Source organism: Amphiprion ocellaris, chromosome 16, assembly GCF_022539595.1.
Source record: "Amphiprion ocellaris isolate individual 3 ecotype Okinawa chromosome 16, ASM2253959v1, whole genome shotgun sequence".
NCBI lineage: Eukaryota > Metazoa > Chordata > Actinopteri > Pomacentridae > Amphiprion > Amphiprion ocellaris.
In genome coordinates this window covers 6662170-6682185 of record NC_072781.1, presented here as the reverse complement: position 1 = coordinate 6682185, position 20016 = coordinate 6662170, and the positions used below count along the sequence as shown (strand labels likewise).

General features: G+C 39.1%; 1 protein-coding gene across 1 annotated transcript; it reads right to left on the bottom strand.

The window, feature by feature from the left end:
• Window positions 1-1479: 1479 nt before the first annotated feature.
• Window positions 1480-19983, bottom strand: pibf1 (progesterone immunomodulatory binding factor 1). Its single transcript, XM_023291560.3, has 18 exons — window positions 19294-19983; window positions 19047-19147; window positions 17965-18163; window positions 17744-17863; window positions 16545-16678; window positions 15840-15948; window positions 15627-15746; window positions 15469-15530; window positions 15101-15226; window positions 14434-14532; window positions 10790-10955; window positions 9740-9890; window positions 9290-9380; window positions 8746-8848; window positions 6497-6627; window positions 5006-5090; window positions 2339-2512; window positions 1480-2035 (listed from the first exon to the last, which is right to left on the bottom strand). The coding sequence occupies exons 1-18, from the start codon at window positions 19558-19560 to the stop codon at window positions 1982-1984; spliced, it is 2292 nt and encodes a 763-aa protein (XP_023147328.2). The 5' UTR covers window positions 19561-19983; the 3' UTR covers window positions 1480-1981.
• Window positions 19984-20016: the final 33 nt, after the last annotated feature.

Genomic DNA, 20016 nt, shown 5'->3' with positions numbered 1-20016 from the left:
GCTCCATCCAAACACATTAACAACACTGTCGTAAAGTGTGCAGGACCAGGCCGCACCGCAAAACAGAGTGAAGGTTAAAACCGTCCACCAGCCTTCCTAAGCACGTTTTATTATTCCTTTCCCTCTAGTTTTGGTGTTTTAATCTGACACAACAATGCATAAATCTGGCATTTGGCACCAGAGAGAGAAAGGCATGAAACAAATCAACAACTGTGCACAATAATCATCATTAAAATATTAATATCTCATATAATGAATTACATGCATGCATTCACAGCCTATAAAGTCAGGGCTAATCTATGAATGTAATCTATTAATCTATAATATTACATCATCATTTAGAATGTAAATATGCTTTGAATCTGTAATTTGACCCTCGCAGTAATAAACAAAAGCTGTGAAATATATGCACTGGAGCAGAATTATTCATTTGAATTACTCAAGTATAAGTATTTCTAACAAATACAGTACTGTATATATATATATATATATATATATATATATATATATATATATATATATATATATATATATATATATATATATATATTAGGGATGTCGGATATTGGCTTTTTTTTTGCCAATAACCGATATTGTCAAACTCTCAATTTCCGACTCTTGAGATCAACCAGTACCGATATATGTGGGTTATTTAACTATTTTTAGGTAGCATCACACATCTCCAGTCATGGAATTAACATATCATACCTAATTTTATTGTGATGCCTCATTGGATGCATTTTCAAATGCAACAAGGCTTTCCAAATGTAAACATTATCACATCATTTAAGTCATAACGATATTGACCGATATTCCATCTTTTTTTTTCCAATATCGCGCCGATAATATCAATGGGCCCTGATTGTAATAAATACAGTATTTGAGGAAATGTAGGTGCAATATTTCAATCTGAAAACGTGTTTTTTATGTAAGTTTTATTATTTAGTCTTCAACTTCCCTAGTGCTGGATGGTATCTTTTGACTTCCATCCCTTCATTAATGTCCATTTCTTTAAACCCTTTACTTCTAATGTGTAATGCACACCATCAGTTATACATTTTAAATCTCAAATTCAAGCGGAGATGATTTATTTCCTCTTCCGGAGCCACAGATGACATTATTCCACAATTTTCACAGGCTATTTTCAATGACAAGTCAGCTGAGCTTCAGTTGCAAAGTGGGTGGAATGTCCCTTTAAAATGTGATACTCAGGTATTTTAAATTGTTCACGTTAACAGGACACCCCTGTGTTACGAACTGGATGCTGCTTGAAATTGCACAGCGGTCTTTGTACATTTTATGAAGTCCTGTCATGCCGAGTCAATATCATTTCCATCCTGTAAGCCAAAAATCACACATTTATTGCACTTTATATTTCAGTTTGTTAAGTAAAATACCCTGCGCTAAGGCAACTTGCAGGTAGACGTTTTAGGCTTATTTAGAATGTAAAAAACATGCTAAAAAGAGGCAAACCAGCTACACAGCAGGCCTGTGGCCGAGTTTAATATGACACCAATAAGAACGGGGTCTGAAATGATAAAGGTATGCCTACTATGTCTATATTTAAAGCCAAAGGAGCCGGAGCTCGTGCAAATCAAAGGCAAAGGTTCCTGCAGTGTTGTTGTCTATGGCGACCAGTATCTGCAAACCTGGAAAAGATGAGGAAATAATGATAGACAGACCTAATAAAATACACCACTGCCAAGAAAGAGGAATTTTTGGGCAGTCAGTTAGCTAGGAATGTGTACCCTGTGGACGGGAGGTAAAACCTCTGATTTTGGACTGGCACATAGGGAATTTATCCTCTGGACAATATTTAACCAAACACAAGAAAAACCAAACACTCTCACGCTGTTTGTGCTTTTATATGTGAAAAGCTGACATCTGAAAAGAGATGTAATTTACAAGTCTAAAATAATACATAATTGATAAAAGCTACAATTGTTAAAATCCTGAGTGAACACCAGCAGTTACACAATGTTCATTTTTGTTTCTGCTTCATCTTCTGGTACCAATCAGGAACTTCTTTATTGGTCTGCAAACAAAGGAGACAAAGAGGAAAAATTATGTGAAAAAAGTATGAAGTGAGTGACAGCAGGGGCTTTTGTTTGCTTTCTTGAAGATCATCTCAGCTATTTGACTTTCTCATGATTCCAGAATATATATTACAACACATCTTTGCTCAGCTGACTGCGATGAAAAGCTCAAATAAAACTAAATGACAAAAAAGCAATTTATCATTTCCTGCCAGCCTCTAGCGCTCCTTTGTCTGAACCTCTGTCCAAGCAGGTTAAGGTGGTGTGACTCATAAAAGGGTGTTCCCGAGGCAGACACTTACAAACACAGTGGGTTTAGGTTTGTTGGGCGATTCTTCTTCTGCGATCCTGCTGGTACGTTTGGACGGCTGTTTTCTTGAGCTCCTGATGCCAGTTTTATCCGTTTCCAGCTGGTTTAGAGCGTCTCCGTGTCCGGACCGCATGCTGATCAGGACCTGCTTCATCACTGCTAACTCCTGGAGAATCACATGGTTCATAAAAATAGAGATGTGGAAGCCTGGGTGAAACAATAAATCAAATCGAGTTTCTTTATATAGCACATTTTAAAACAACTGGACCAAACTGCTGTATAGACAGGCAGCAACAAAATATGTGCAAAAAGACAGGAAAAAGATCTGTAAAATCAATTTGTAAAGGCAAAAAAAGATCAATATAAAATACTAAAATCAATATCAATCAATTTCTGAAATAATAATTAAAACAGCTAAATATTAACACCATTAAGAGCAACTAAAAGCCACTAAAAACATGTATGATTTGAGATTTTTCTTAAATGTCAATGGAGGAAGAAAATTTGATTGAAAGGGGAAGTCTTCGGAATTCCTGGATAATAGGAGAAAACACTGGTAGCGTGGTGCAAAAAAACAGACAGAAATTTAACTGCCACTTAGTTTTTGACTCAAATGGAGGTGTTGGTGCCGTTACATATAAAAATTAAATGGATCAATATATAATTGCTGGACTTTTTGTAACATAGTTGACAGGTATCATTGTTGACATTTTTGCTGTTTTCAGGCCTAAAATCAACATGGCCGCCTTTAACCAAACACCACATGGCATTTTCACAGGAAGATTCTTCTAAATATTATATATACAACTGAGTAAAGTTGAATTTGAAAGTTATCTATAAAGATATTGTAGTAAACCTGTTGACATGCCATAAATCCACACTTGACTCACACACTACTTTATATTAAATAAGTCAGAAAGCCTTGGAGTCTGGCCAGACTTTTCTTCAGGAGGAAATGACATCATGTGGAGCAGGTCATGTGATCTGGAATTAACACATTTCCTTGAGAGGTGTTTTTGTAATGGGGAACTTAGTTGAAGGTGATTTCTTGGACACAGATACAATTAGTTATTTTCCGTATACAATTTGATATATTGCCAAAAAAGAAATATCTGTCATGATTATCTCAACTTAATAAAAAGAACACAATCCAAACAATTTTCGAATAAGCTCAGTTTATTATTGTTTAGCTAATTAGAAGGTGGTTGTTATCTAGTTGACATTTTATATCCAGTCCAGTCATTTTTTTTTATTAATAAGTGATTGTTTCCATAATAAATAATTTTGGAATTTGTAAAGACGTGATCATAATGAACATAAAAAACATTTTTTTGTTTTTAACTTTTAATAAAAATGTATGCAAGATATATCCCATGAACTTCAAAAGTCCTTCAATTATATACTGGCCCAAATACTGATATCATGCTAACATCAGTAACAATCTGGTTCACACTCTGACATTGGAGCAGCACCCAGTAGAGACTGTCTATCCACTTCTGTACATTCATATTATGTGTGTAATGTATTTGTCAAAAAACATGACAAAACAAACGATATAGAAAGGTAAAGATAAATTTGACTGATAGCATTACTTAATGTAATATATAATATCGCTATCAGAAATTCTTTTGGCTGCCATGATTTTGTAGTGAAAATCTGGACATAATTTTTAACAATAAATAAATACATTTTCTCTCTCATCAATTTTAGCATTTTGTTAAACATCTGCTTCCAAACATTTGCTTTCCAGAATTTCTATTGCTGATTTCTGGTGGCATATTTGTTCTGGAGCACAGGCTGCCGACACGGCTGACCTCTTCAAGTCCAACTGCGGGACGACTTGTAATAAGTTTCAACAAGCTCAAGGGTCTGCAGGCGGAGCAGCAGCGGGGGCAGAGGGGAGGACTCTGGGCCATTTCACGGTTCTATTTATCACCTCTGAGGACATGAGCCCTGGCATGTCACGAACACGCACGAGCACACACGCACACACAAGAACATGCACACGCACCCTGGTGGCATCTCAAACAGCCAAGCAGAGGAACAGCTGTCTATGACAGGGCACATACTTCATACAGCAAACGGCTGGTTTGAGGGGGACACACACTCTTATGTGCACGCACACACACGCACACACACGCACACACAGTCTTAAAGGAAACATATCGACACGGTGCAATAACATGCTTCATGGGAATACCCACAAGTAACTGGTTGGGTTCAGAGAAATAAGTAGCAACCTTTTCACATTCGATTAATAATTTGTCATTTTTTAGGGTAAAATATCAAATATTGAACTGTTTTTTGTTGTGAATGATGAGATCTATGTCTCATCTTAAATTATAGTCAAATATTTGTTGTCATCTTGAGTTCCTTGATATTACGCCAGACGTTTTAAACAGTTTTCAATGTTTCATAAAATGACAAATTCATTGAAAAAATAATTAAGAAATTTACAACCAAATCAAGCTATCTAAAGATGTTGTCCTGGATTTCAGGAAGTTTATGAGTGTTTTTAACTACTTTGTGAAAATGAATGAATAATAGAATATTTGAGAAAATAATCAGCACATTAATCAATAGGGAGCCTAATCAATACATAGACTTTAAAAATAAGAAACATTTATCATTTTACAGCAAACATCATCACAGTGGTTACCTCTCGATGGTTGAGAAGTCGTTCCAGATCCGCAGCCATGTTGTTCTTCACTTGTTCCAGAGCACTGCGCTCTTTCCTCAGAGAACTGGGGTTACATCCAAAAACAGGTGAGAACAGGAGAGATCAGATCTTGAGGTAAAACAAAACATTACTAACTAATCCCTTGGCTGTTCCAGTGTGTTCTACTTTTGTCCTGTCATTATTCGTACAGTTACTGTTTTACCATCATTCACTCATAGGGTTTTTTGGTATTATGTGATTCTATCAGTAACAATATTCAAAGATTGGATAAATAATGTAATATTTTTAATATAGCACATAAGAACTCTTGTCATGTGTTTTATTTTGCTTTAGGGTGGGGTCAGGTGAAGGTGGACATGGGATCAGATGCGAAGGTGTGGTTGACACTGTATTTTGAACGTTATTTCATTGTCTGACTGGACTAATGCAGAAAAAACAAAGAAAATACTGGCTTATTTCTATATATAACCAACAGTCTAAAAGGTAGCAGTTCGGTTTCCCAACACCGAGAGTATGAATCACTTGAACGAAATCATCACCAGTCGAGCAATAAATTAAAAACACATGAGTCATGATTTTCTAAAATATTCAAAATAAAATCCTCACAAGTGTGTGAGGCTTATATCTTTCTCCAGTCCTGTCCAAATGTTCTTTCCTGGGGCTGTTAAACATACAAGCAGGAGCTTGTAATGGGGGTGCTTTAAAGCAAATCATCTTGCAGATCTTGAAATAACAGCTTCATTGGTATTCAATGAGGACTCTGGGAAAAAAACAGACTTAAACTTCTTATGGCCTTTGCTGAAATCCTGATGTTTGCCAAATTAAGCTGCGTTCATTTTGAATATCAAAAAACTATCAGCACAAATAATAAGCGGCAGATATGAGTAAAGATGAAACACAAGACTTGAGAATCTCCTGTGAGCTGCGTCTCTGCTGTTGAACAGATAGCTCTGCACAGCCACAGGAAAACTTCAATATTTCTGTCAGATGGGGAGGTTTGAGAAGCTTGACAGCATTCAAAGGATTTTTTTCCCATCTCCTGCTTGCCCCAGGTGAGCGCTCAATGGTAGTGAGCAGCAAGAGGAAACCTGCAGTCTGTCAGTTTACATATTTGTTGAGCTAAAATACAGCAGATTCACAGTAGGTCAGTGTCAGGTAGCTGTAGGCGTACTCGTGAAACAGTCACTTATTGGCTGTAGATAAAGTCAAGCACACAAGCTGAAGACAGAAAGAGGGACAGAAGATGACAAAAGTAGATAAGGACAAAGCAGAGACACCCAAAGGCGGGGAGGGATGGCCCTCTAGCGTGACGAGAAAATTACAGGTTACAAAATGGAACAGATGAAACAAACACATACAGTTTGGCAAGCAAGACAGAACACTTAATTGCCTTTATGAAGCAGGTTGTGTTCGTTGATGTTCTTTTATTGCATTTCATTCTTGTGTGGTTTTTTGTTTCGGCTTGCGTACCTGACGTCGTCCTCTAGCGAGGTGACTCGTTCCTTCAGAATGCCGATCTGGGCATCCCTTTGTCTCACCGTCTCAATCAGGTAGCTATAAGGCTGCTGCGTCTGCTGTAACAGTTGGTTGGCTGCCAGCAGCTGAGGAAGAGGACATGTACTTTATGTACTTCAAATAGCAATTATAAAACAATTAGTTCACCTACACAGTGTTGATGCTGACCTGGGTTCTTTTTCATTCACTAAATTATACATCTGAGATCCGGTTGACATTTTTCATACGTACACGACTCATAAAAAGTGGGGTGAGTTTTGTATGATGTAACAACAAGAGCTAAACATCTGTCATTGTGTTGTTTATTAGACTGAACAAGACTTTAATATTTGTGTGTAAAAGCTGATGTGAGCTGTTATGAAATACTCTGAAACACAATGTCATGCAGTAAATATTATGAAATCCGACAATATTTGTGAATGACAACTACAGCCAGTGCGTCCATATCTCAGAAGTCATCAGGGGCGGCTTGAGGGGCCATAAATATGAGCTTTTATGAAGGCATATCTAAGCTGTATCCTTTTTTATTAAAAGCATATACAATGCTGCTCATTCAGTATCGTGCTTAAAATTTGCCAAACATAAGATAAAGTTAGGGTGTTACACATTAAACCACTTTTACAGCCAGCTTACAGTAGTAAGTAGAACTGGGTGGGAGGGTAAGGACAATAGTTAGTTAGTCAGGGCAGTTGTGTGGGTGGTTAAGTGGTTAACACCCTTGTCTTTTCTAGTGAAAAGGAAGTATAATTTTTCACCCTTTTTCTTTCATACTCAGTGAATCATGAGGTATTCCCAACGAGTGCCAGTCAATCACAGCTGACAGTTGAATGGCTGGCTTATTTAGTCTCAAATCTGAACACCCTCTCTACTCCGGCTTGCACAACCTCTCCTCTCATTGAAAGTATAATGAGGACCGAACAGAAAAGCAAACGCGCTGGCTGCCAGACCTGTCCTTCTCATAATTTCAACCCTTACTGGATGAGTCTCAGCATCGGTGTATGAGGGGCAGACATGTGAGTGCACAGAGTCAGACTCAGACAGAAAACACACACCCGAAATTAAACTCACAGTAATGCACACGTATGTACACGGTGTGCCAAACACAACAAAAGCACAATGATTGGTGCAGTGAGTTGTTTGGAGAGTGAAGAACATGGCTGTCACGGTTTTTGGGACTATTTCATACTGTGTCAACAAGTGTGACAGGTACTAAAACTAACTTCATACTGTTCTCATACGAGTCTGTCGCGTCTGCTGTCTGCTCTTGAACAATTTGTCATTTTCCTGGCAAGACTTCAAAAGTAGACTCAGAGATTTGGTGGGGCAATTGTTAAACCTGGGGGACACCCTCACCAATGAGCCTTAAAGTAGCTTTGATGATATCTAGTGCTGTGCTAAAGTTTTACACAAGTGAGGATGTTTTCAAAAAATAATGCCATGAATAGTTTTTATTCATCTATTGTGAAAAAATTGTAATCAAATCCATATTTGCTGTGGCCCCTGTTAAACCGGCATCTATTCTTCTTGGTTGAACTGCATGTAGTTTTTCAGGGCACATGGCAGGTAGGTTGTTTTAAGGATCTTGGATAGCTTACTACAGTTATTATGTGGATTAAGGCTGTCTTGGTTGCTTCTGTCTCTTCATGTAATCCCAAACTGACTCAACGACATTGAGATCATTGCTCTGATGAAGCCATACATTTGTATTTCTATTTGTATTAGTGCTTTAATACCCTGTCTGTAACATAGAGGTCATTATCATGCTGCAGCTTGTAACGTTCCTACATTTTTTGCGCAGTACTGTATGTGGTGACTGGTTTCACAAGCTACTCAATTTCACTTCGAATGTGAAGACGATTAGATATTCTCTCACCACTTTCACAGCAGATGATGTAAGAAGGTAGAGGACAGATGATGAGAGAGAAACTACCAAGCTTGACTCCCCAATAATGACTCCATTATGCCATGATGGAGAGCTAAAAGCCAGTTGAAATAAATCATTACAACGTTGATAGAAACTGTGGCCCAACCATAACCCGAGTTGCTGTAGGACAACTGTGATGGTGGGAAAAAAAAACGTGTTAGCAGGTACTGACACGCAGTACTTTGAGTTTTTGTTTAGAGTGCACATTAATTAAATTCACCCTACTAATGATGGTCCCCAGGCAGACACACACCCGAACATTACGTATATGTGTGTGTACCTCCTCAGATATCTGTCCTCTCTGTGACTTGTGTGTCTCCAGCTCTCTCCTCAGTGACGTATTCTGCCTCTCGAGCTGCAGCACCCTGCGGGCCAGGTGAACGCTGCGCAACAGCAACACAAACACAGTTATGGAAACTCCAAAACAGTAAAACACCAGCAAGTTTACACTAGTATGTATGCCAGTGTTGTGGGATCAACTTGGGGTTTCAACTCAAAGAATGAACATAAGCCGTGTTTTACTGAAAGTAGCAAAAAGAGCAATGTGGGTAACAGCAATGCACACTTAAAAGGTAATCTGTGAGTTTTATATACAAAGATTGACAGAAATTCACCAATAAAAAAGGAAAAGAAGAAGAATACAAGACACACTGCAGGTTTCAAAACACTTTGCAAGATGGTGACAAAAGCTGAGGGCAATATATATAAATCCAGAAAATACAATTAGAATTTTTATGTAAAGTCTGTGCAGTCAGGAAGGTAACTTTTTGCTTGGTAACATCGCTACTGTGCTTGAGATGTGAAGGTGAGATCATGCACTCTACCTCTGCTTTAGTCTTCTTTTGGCTGTTGTGGGAACATTGGCTCCATAGCCGTATGAGAATAGAACTCTCTCTGCCTCCTCTTCATTCTCAACTAGTAAAAAAACAAAAACAGAAACACACATATATTGTACATTAAGTAAACAAATGGCAGCATGTGGTTAATGCTGATCTGCCCTGCTTATGTCATGCATTGAGGAATATGCATATTACTAGATAGAAACTAGTAAAATTCTGTGGCTTTACTTTGCTTTCTTTGCCAATCTTCAAATAAATTCTATAAATCTGAATCCAATATAATACTATTTGTCATTTTTATTGCACACATTCTCTGACGCCAGTTCAATGCATGTGAAAGGGACCAACATCTGTTTGTTTATGCTTTAGTTATTCTGACTTCACAGTTGTGTGTTTAGTGTACTGGCTGCTGCAGAGCTAATGCTGTGTTCTTACTTTCAGCAGCCTGCATAGTGATCTGGTCCAACTCTTGCTCGAGCTTTTCATACGTCTCCAGTCGAGATGCCTGCTCGGCATTCTGAGCTTGCAGCTCCGCCGCCCGCTTCTCCGATGACGTTTGTAGCCTGTAAAACTCCTGAGTGAGGAGCTGAGGGACGGGAGGAAGATAGAGAGGACATGAAGTCAGAATTGTTTGCTTTGATCAGCTTTTCAGATTGTACAAATTTACAACCCCGGGTAACACTGTCAATGTAAAGAATAAATTCCATTTATGTAAGTCTGGCAGTACATTTTATTCCTGATCATTTATTACTTCATTACATAAACTTTATTTTATTTACTACAAAATATTTACCTCTACCATTCACATTCCTCATTTCCCCACATTTATGGAATAAATGCATACGTAGGAAAGCGGAGGCAGACAAAAGATAAAGAAAGAAAGACATGACCGGTGATGAACTTAAATCAAAGTAGAAAGAAGGGGGAAAACATTAAGGGGGTGGGTTATTCTCTTTGATGAACATAAAACAGGCCTCCACAGGGTGCAATGAATCAGATTTAAGAATGCTGGGAGGTATAAGTAATTATAATCATTTAAACGAATGGCCTTTAGTCCAAATGAAGCATTTATCTTGTCAAACGCAGTAAAAACATGATCTAACATTCGACCACTAATTGCACCTGTATACGAGAAGAACCTCAAGCATTGTGCACACTACAACATTGTACAATAAATATGTCATAACATGACATTACATGAAAACACTGCAGCACATTTTCAGTTTTTTCCCTCCCAGTAACAATATTGACTATTGCAAAGTGATGAAAATTCAGACAATAGGGTTAAGTGGGATTTCTTTTTCTGTTATCAGAAAAAGTGCAGAAATCGTGTTATTTCAAGAGTTTCTTATTTAGTAATTATCAAACCATCAGTATGCTGGATCATTAAGTTGTTTAAACTTCAAACTAGAAAGACAAAGAGAGACTGGACTACAATACATCAGTAACTAACTGGGTATACTCTGGCCTTTTTTGTCTCACTACCTCCAGTTTCTTCTGCTGTTTCTCGCACTCCACTTGACATTGGGCCAGGGTCTTAGCTGTCTCATCCTTGACCATATGGGCGCGCTCAGCTTCGAAGGAGTGCAGTTTGGCCTGGCTGGACAGTTCTGCTACCCGGCTGTCAGTACCTAGCTGTAGCTGACGGAACCTAAAGAACGGATAGACGGAGACAGACAGTCACTGTTCGTCTCACTAAATGTGAACCCGAGTAGGTGTGTTTAGATACATTATGTACAGGTAACAAAGTAGCTGTGTGCATCTCTCACAAACTGTGAACTCAGATGTAGACCACTGGTTGAGCTCAAACATGCCTGGTCGTTTCGAAAAAAATGTTGCAATGTGTTCCTTCATAAACTGTAAATCCAATTACACACGGCAATAATTCGCTCAGTAACTTGTTTGTTTGGATGCTGCCAAGTAAGCGATTATTTAGTGAGCCTTGCACAACGAACAGTTTATGAGTTTTTATGTTCAAAGTGTTCAGTGGCACTGTATAGTTTGGCAAGTACAATATTACACAAAGCCACCAAGCAGGAAAGCCAAGTCCTAAATCATTTCATTGCAGAAGAGTATTTCCCAACGGCGCTCGCAGCAGTGTTTGGTCTTGTTAGATCTTCTAGTCGGCAGCAACGGAAAGGTTTCATGATTTAAGCGTTTACTACTTGAAAAAGAAGAAAGAAAAACACAGAACGTTTTCTACGCTGTTTTTATACGATGCACAAATAAGCCCCTTGATTTCAAGAAAGAAATCACTGAGCAAACCTTTCATGTGCTCAAATCAGAAAACAAATCAAATACTGACCAAGGTGGCTGATCATTTTGATAATAGTTTAATCTTCCAAGTAATTTATTTAACTGAAACATGCCAAATATGTATTAATACCTTCTTGCCAAATGAGAAAATGTGCTTCTTTGCTTATTATTATTTTTGAGTTTTGGACTGTAATTTGGATCAAATATTGTACAGCCAAAAAAATTAATTCCTTAACTCCAAACATAATAAACTGATCAAGAGATGATGAAAAGAAGAATTTGCTACGGGTTTCAAACTCAGTCCTCCTCAGGCAGCTTCCAAGCGTGCACACACAGACTATCAAGCCATGGAGGTTGGTTGGATAATATTAATAACTCTCGATTACAGCTGACCTGATAAGATTTCATCATCCATAGTGCGCAGGCCTGAGCTATGCGCTCAGTGACAGACATGTACACATGGTCGACATTTTATGCCTTCTTTTATTAATGGTGGCTGCAATCTAAAAGCAAAGAAGCAACATTTTCCTCAGAAGAATGCTACTTATTTTTCCGGGGGGGTGTAGTCAGCTATGGTCTCTCTCTTTGTCCTTTCAAATGCCAGATTTAATGGTAACATTTACAGCTACAGCAGGTGAGACAACCTGGCTCTGAGGCTCCCCGAGGCAATTTTGTCACAGCAAGTTTAGGTCTGCCAGTGAGGTGAAAATGGAAAACTATACTCAACACTTTGCCTTCGTTTTGGATAATCTGATCGCTGTAAATGGCCTGTTAGCCGGTAATCTGAAATAGAGCGCTGAGGTTCAAGCTGGTCCTCTATACTTCAATCATCTGACGCCATTTCAAGCTTGTCCCCCTCATTCTTTGCCCCAAAAATAGGGTGCATGCGTGGGGTTAGGGGTTAAGGGCTTGAGGCTAGCATCTGTCGTTGCTGGCTTGCGATGCGACGCAGAGAGGGAATGTGATCGCAGCAGAGAGAGAGTGCAAGAGAGAGAGTGTGTGTGAGTGTGCATGGAAAGACCAACAGCTGTAGGTTTGGATCTAGAAAAATGACTGGCATGTAGTAGTAACCCAGAACAGGGACACTGCTGCTGCTGCTGCTGCTGCTGCTGCTGCTGTGTGCCTGTTTCTGTTTGTCGGTCGACACAATAAAAGCAAAGTTTGGAAAAATTAGAATCAAAAATGTTTCAGATTAGTGAAACAAGAAAGACAAATTGTAAAATGCTGTGACAACATTTCTCTATATCGTTCATGTCTATACTTGCATTGACTGAAAATGTCTGTATGTGACTAAGCAAATCGAATACAAAAACACAGATTTGTTCATAATTGACACACGTGCGTAGGCAGAAGAAAGAGGCCCGGTCGAAATGCCTCCTCCAGTAGGACATAAAATTCAGTCTTAAAGTATTTATGTGGGCGCAGCAGGGCTCACAATCTATCTGTTGCAATTTCCATGTAAGATTTGAAACTTCCGACTAGGCCTTGACCCAGAGGCACCTTTGGAGGCTATACTACGATGGGCATTGTTGCCTGGAGCAGAGATAAGGACGAGCAGCTTGGACACAAATCATTAAGTGTGGAAACTGAAAATAGTTAAAAAGAAATATTAATTTCAAATTGGAAAAAAAAAATACTATAATATACTTTAAAAATCATGAGTTTTTTTCTCAACATATAAACTGTTGTCTATAGTGTCCTGTTTCTCATTTTGCTTTCAACCCAAAGTATTTCACTCCTGAGAGGCAGACAGCCCAGACAGTATTACCTATTAGTACTAAGTTGACTTCAGTGAACTCTGACTTCAATGCGACCTTGTGATCCCTCAGTTACAGCACGGAGTTCATGTGATCTTTAGTAAGAGACGGTAAACCACAACCACCAAAGTCTTGCCGCGCCCACAACATTCGCTCATGCCACCGGCTCACACATCAGCGCCAGAGCAAGAACAAGATCGCAGCTTTCGGGGGAATTCAAGTGGAATAAAAAATTATATTATAATGACACACATTTACAGCTTAGTCTAGTAAGAAGCAATAATGCTTTATTAGTCACAGTGGTCTTGTTTTAGCCACCTCCACACAGACACACACAACATACTAACACTTTACCGACAACAAGGAATGAATTTAAAATATGTTCTTCACTGTGACGACAAAGACGTGTACCGACTGTCCCCAGTTCCCCGCAGGTGAAGTATCTTAATTTTCCATTACAAATTCCTCATAACCTACATTTAAGTGTAGCAGCTGCAGCTGTTGAACCAGAGGGAGTACACCCTGTCACATACTACTGATGAAACACTCTTCTTCACGGTTTTATTTACAACAGTAAATAAAAGCAGCCTCCAGTAGTCATAAAACAACTAAGTACGTGTATTTTCAGATCATTTTTAGACACTTGTCCAAATTGCTTTTAATTTTGGAATTTTTATTTGTAACAAGAGAATTTTTACATTTTCATTACAAATTTCATTTCACCAAAAAAACATTCTCGGTTACTTCCAGTGAGCATCTAGCCCATGGGTAGATGTATACAGTTTTTTTTTAGGTACCTGTTACTTTGTTCTTCCTCCATATCAATACAATAGAGGCTGGCAGTAGATTGTTCATAATAATAACCTAAAACCTGAATTATCTGAAGCTAGATATGCTTAAAGTGGGAAAAATTTTACTGTAAACTAGATGAACTACTCCTTTGACTGACACCTATATCTTCCCTGCATGAAAAAAAGCAGAAAAAGTAAGAATGAAAAGCAAAACTGAATGTAGCTGCCTCTCTGTCATGGTTCAGTGCATATCAATGAAGTATTACATAAACTGTGTGTCCACCTGTGTCTAATTTGTATGTGTGTGATGAGTGGGAAAACTCACTGTTCCAGCAGTTGGTCATATCTGGACTGAGTGTCTCTCTCAGCAGCTACAGCTCTGTCCTTCTCCAGCACAGCGTTGTCTCTGGCCTCACGCAAATTCCTGGTCAAATACACACACATTAAAAAAACGCCTCCACCTCTATTCAAAGCATTCTGTTATGCAGGATATGTAAAGAAAAGTTACGTTTGTAATCCCAAGTGGTAGAGTTCTTCCTCCTCTTAGACATTTACATATGTTGGAATATTTTTAGCAGGCTGTATTCAATACTATTGAGTGTGTGGAAAGGAAAAGACAGTCATTATATTTATTAATCCTATTGGGTGTGCATTTCATCTGTTGACGAACACAATACTCCAATTTGTAAATGTACATGCTGTGTCCGTGTCGTGTATCAGAATATCAAAAAAATCTTGTCACGGTTCCCAGATAGTGCAGCACAACAACAATGCTGAAAGAAACCATGTAAAGCAGACAAAACACTGGTACTTAATGATTAGTGAGAATGAATGTGAGATAATTACAACAACAAATAATAGAATAACAATAACAAAGTTGAAGTTTTGTCTAAAAATTCATAAGCATAATAATAAATGACATAACTTAAAAAATATGCATCTTTCTCTGGTTTAAATACATTTTCTTTAAAGTTATATAAAAAGATTGATACCTGTTCTCCCTCTCATACATCTCCCTGGAGGTTCTCTGCAGGTTGTCTATCTCCTGGCTGGTTTTCAGCCTGATGTTCTCCAACTCCTCTCTCAGCTTGCTCTCATACTCTGACTTATAGTGGTCTCTGTGGCGGAAAGAAGATGAAAAAATAATACGAACAGAGTTATGGAAGGAACATTTTCCTTAGATGTTTTCTTCACACGGGTCAGATCACAGGAGAGATGGCAGATATTCATCCACAGCAAGTCAAATTTTTGTGATTTTTACAGACAACTGCTTGGCATCAAACTGACATTTTTAGGTCTTTCATATTGAAAACACAAGAACATTGGCACTGATGGTTGGTTTAAAACAGCAGAGCCTAACCTGGATGCTACATATTTTTCGTAGGTGTCCTCTCTGGCTTTCTTAGTATCTTCTAATTGCACCTGGACCACAAAAATAAGAAACACAATAGATGATTAGTCTTGTTACTGAATGCCTTTTGCAGTAGACGAACATCCGAGTTATTGGACTGTATGGACCTGCAGCCTCTCCAGGCGGTCTTCTTCATGTGCACAGCGGATACTGAGCTCCATGTTCTGCCTGTGTAGGTACTCCTTGTCTTTCTGCAGGAGAGTAACTGACTGCTGCAATGTTGCCACCTGGAGGACAAGAAGAAAAAATAGAGACTAATGAGGATTGTGAAGAATGAAGAATATAGCAAATGTGTTTGTGGGAAGGTATATGAGACGCACCTCTTTGTTGAGTGTGTCTCGTTCTCTGGTCGCTGCAATGTGGCTCAGATCTAGGGTCTCATATCTCCTCTTTAACTCCTTCAGATCTGCTTCAATGTTGTCCCGTTCTCTATAAATCGCACCAGAAAAGGTTAAAATACATTAAACTTGCAAACATACATACCTAAACACAAGCAGGGGGGCACACCAGCTCAGCCAAGACTCAGCTCAAACACTGTAAAACTAGTCAGAAGTGACTGAATCTGCGTTTATACACTGCAGTTTTATAGTGGACATGCTCTGCTATTGCATCGGCTGCTTATTTCGCTCTTCTGTATGTTATTTAACATATTTACTTGTTGTCTTCATTTTTGAAAAAAATCATGATCTAAAAAAATCTTTTTTAAAAAATGAATATATAAAAAAGGAACAAACCAAACTTGGTGTTTGGAGTTTGTTTTCATTATATAATAAAATTCCATGTCACATTAAATAATAATAAAGTAATCAATCAACCTTCAAAATCTTCTGCACAGACAAAAACTTACCACTGACTTCATGAAACACATACAAAAGCTTGTGACTGCCTGCTTTTCCATCACAGTCATAATGTATTAAATAAATTCTGTTATGCTAAATAGTCCATAAAGCCTATTGATACATTGACCTGTACTGGAACTATACAGGTCTACAGAGGAGTCACCTTTCTGCTTCTGTCACACAAACCGTTTGATGTTTGGGTAGTTCTCTCTCCGATAGTCGCCCTCTTGGATCTGCTGCTTCGTATCAGCCAGTTCTAAAGTCACTCTCTGGCTCCTCAGCTCCAGATCGGTACGTAACCGCCGCTCCTCCTCGTAACTCTGTGGATACGCATAATGAGGTGAAACAATGCTGACATTACACAGAGTGGAGTGTATTATTAGATGCTACACAAACACCTTAAATTTGTCCAGACAGGCATTCAGCAAGAATCACTGTCTAGTAAATGTCCATAAGCATCTTGCTCCATGCTGTCTTAACGGCCTTATACGGCTTCTGCAGATTCTCAAATGGCAAAAATCAGGCCTTATTCTGGCATCCATCTTGAGCTGATGGGCGATTTCTCTGCTGGACATGTCCGCTTGAAAAAGGTGACAACCGAGGAAAGCACCTGTTCAGCAACGTTGTTTAGATGCTCTGCGGCATTCAAACGATGCTCATTTATCCCAAAAGTGTCTCCTACCAAGAAATCATTCTCTGTGCCATTACACCACCTGTGCCTGGATCCATGTGATTTTTTTCACGATATTCTAACTCGGCCTTCGGCATGTTGCATCATTATCTCATCAATGTGTCATTTATGCCTGCAGGGTAACTGCTGCCGATATTGACAGGATGGATATTTTTTGTAATTTATACAATTGTCAGCCTAAACACAGCAGGCTGTGAAAATGACCATTTCAAGGACGCTGTTAGAGACACTAGACGGCTTAAGCCACGTGTCTATTTCACTATTTCACAAAGTAATCGACCTTCGTAACCCTCTGCATTCTTCACGTCTATGCTTTCTGGATATATGACTCAAACCTGAAAGTGTTTGTTTAAAGCGCGTTTGTTCTTGAGTGTTTAAAGACAGAAAATACAACTGACTGGTATGCTGGGCTTGTATACTACGTGTGTGTGCTTACAAAAATGTGCAAAGGTTACAAAGTGCACTGCCTTGTTGATATGCTACACAAATAGGTTCAACAGCTCTGTTTATGTAAACTGTACACACTATATGACGAGAACAAAGGTGAAAGAGAAGCAGACAAAAATGGTGATTATGTGGTAAGAAAAAATTGCTAGATGCGTAGGCTATAATGTCAAAACACATTGATAAGAAAAGATGAGGAATGATGAGAAAAACATAAAGGTGTAGTAAAAGACGTGTTTTAGTGTTGTACCTCCATCAAGGCCTTCATCTTGGTTCTGTGTAAATCCAGCTCTTCGGTCATATTACCATTTTTCACACTGAGATCGGTCAGCTGAGCCCGTAGAGGAGTCACCGCCTCATAGAAACGTATCTAAACACAAAGAAAAAGTCACCTGATGCAGAATATCTCTAAAGACAATAACCAGGATTCGACGGGGAGGTAGAATGAAGAGACAGCTCACACAAACTTACAGCTACATATTCCTGTATGGAGATTTTGTCATCAGGGAGGCCACGGAGCTCGTGGTACCTGTCCTGGGAGATGTCCAGATCCCTGAGAGACCTCCGCAGCTCTCCAGCTTTATCACACAGCTGGCGGTTGGTCTCCTCCAGCTGCTGCTGCCTGAGCAGGATGGCCTCCATCTCCTGTTTACGCAGAGCCTGCTGCTTCCTGGTGATGACAAAAGCTCACATTTTAAGAGAAAGGACAGATAGCACAGATAGAGTACTCCTGATTAAAATATTTTTCATGCTTACAATATATAACAACCGTATGTGCTTTCCCTGGTTACACATGCAATAAGCAGGGCAACCACTCATTATCAATCATTGGGTCATTAGTAGCAGTCGAATGAAACTAGCACAGAATGATTAGGTAAAAATGTGTAAATGCAGTTTTTTTTATACAATGTTGCAATTTTATTTGTAATATTAGCTTCATTTCAATATTTACTGTGTAATACAAATAAAAAAAAATGTGATGGAGTCTAACTAACTAACAAATGAGATCCCAGGAGTGACAGTTACACAAAGAGGACAGCATGAATTAGTAAAATCACTGAATTGACAGATGCTCTGCATAATGTATATCGTAATTCGCAGCCTTGGCAATTTGTTAATTTCATTGCATCAAATTACAACTTTGATTTGAATTGGATTAACAGCTAATTGTTCAGATATTTCTGACTGCCTTCCTCCTCTAAATTGGATTTTAATTGGAATACAGTCAGATGTGCCATAAAACTGTCTGGGCATTATGGCTGTCAAAACATCATAACTAGATAGCTGAAAAAATCTATCAAAAGAGAGGTGTTCTACTACTAACAGGTGCTCAAATGGTCTGTCCAGTTTTGCATAATTTTGCGTGCTTTTTCAAATGATGGTCTTACAAATTATCATTTTTCTTATAGAACATTTATTTATAGTTCAAGACTATACAAAAACCCAATCAGACGGAATTGTGACAAACCAAAGCCGATAAATGAGCAACAACACTGGAATCTCAGTTTTCTTTTGGTACATGACACTGTCCAGCAGGAGTCCTCCTTTCTCACCTGTTCTCCTCCTGGGCAAGTTTTAGCTGGCTGTCCAGTCTGAGGGACAGCACTTGTTTCTGGTGCAGGGTGTCATTCAGCCTTTCCTCCAGCTCCTCGATCTGAAACACAGGACTTTTCACATCAGTATACACATACAAGTGTATTACTTTAACAATCATATGACAGCCTCTTCTTTCTACATCCATATATCCACATCAACGCTCCATCTTTTCTTTAAATGTTGTGCAGCATCCCTGTCATCTACCTTGGACATATGATCGGCTTTCATGTTGTCTATGATGAGATTCTTCTGAGAAAGCTCGATCTTTAGCAGCTGGAGGTTGTGGAGCAGCTCCTTCCTCTCGATCAGCTGGCGGGTCACCTTCTGGGATCCGTCCCGCTGCTCGTCGGATGAGGACACATCCTCGGTGGTGGGCACGGTGGTCTCCAGGCTGATGTCCTCGGACTCCAGGTCCAATGAGCTGGAGACGTTGGCAGCTGTCGGCTTCAGGTGCTGCCTCTTGGGAGGCATTTTGTACCGTTTCTGGTCCTGATTTTGGGTCCTCGTATTAGCTAACTAATGCTAAGTACATTTTTAAAAAGTTAAGTTCACGAGCATCGCGATATGTGACATTTTAACGTTACTTTGCAGCGAGAACAAACAAAAACAAACCGACTTAGCACAAATGCTAGCTAGACCGTTTAAAAGCGGCTACCAATGCACTCAAACCCAAGTAAAAGTGATATAAAAAAAAACCCAATGTCGCTTTAAAGTGACAAGAGGACCCGGTGAATTGTTTTTAGTTTCAAGGGTCCCGCTCCGATCAGCCTGCTAACCGCCCAACCGCTGGCCTGTTATGTGATGTTAGCTGCAGCGCCCTCTATGCTAACGAAGGTGCAGTACAATCAACGCCCACTCACCTTTTGGTCATTACAATACACAGTCATGCAGTACCACCTCCTACCAGAGGGGGCGCTGTAGCTTTTA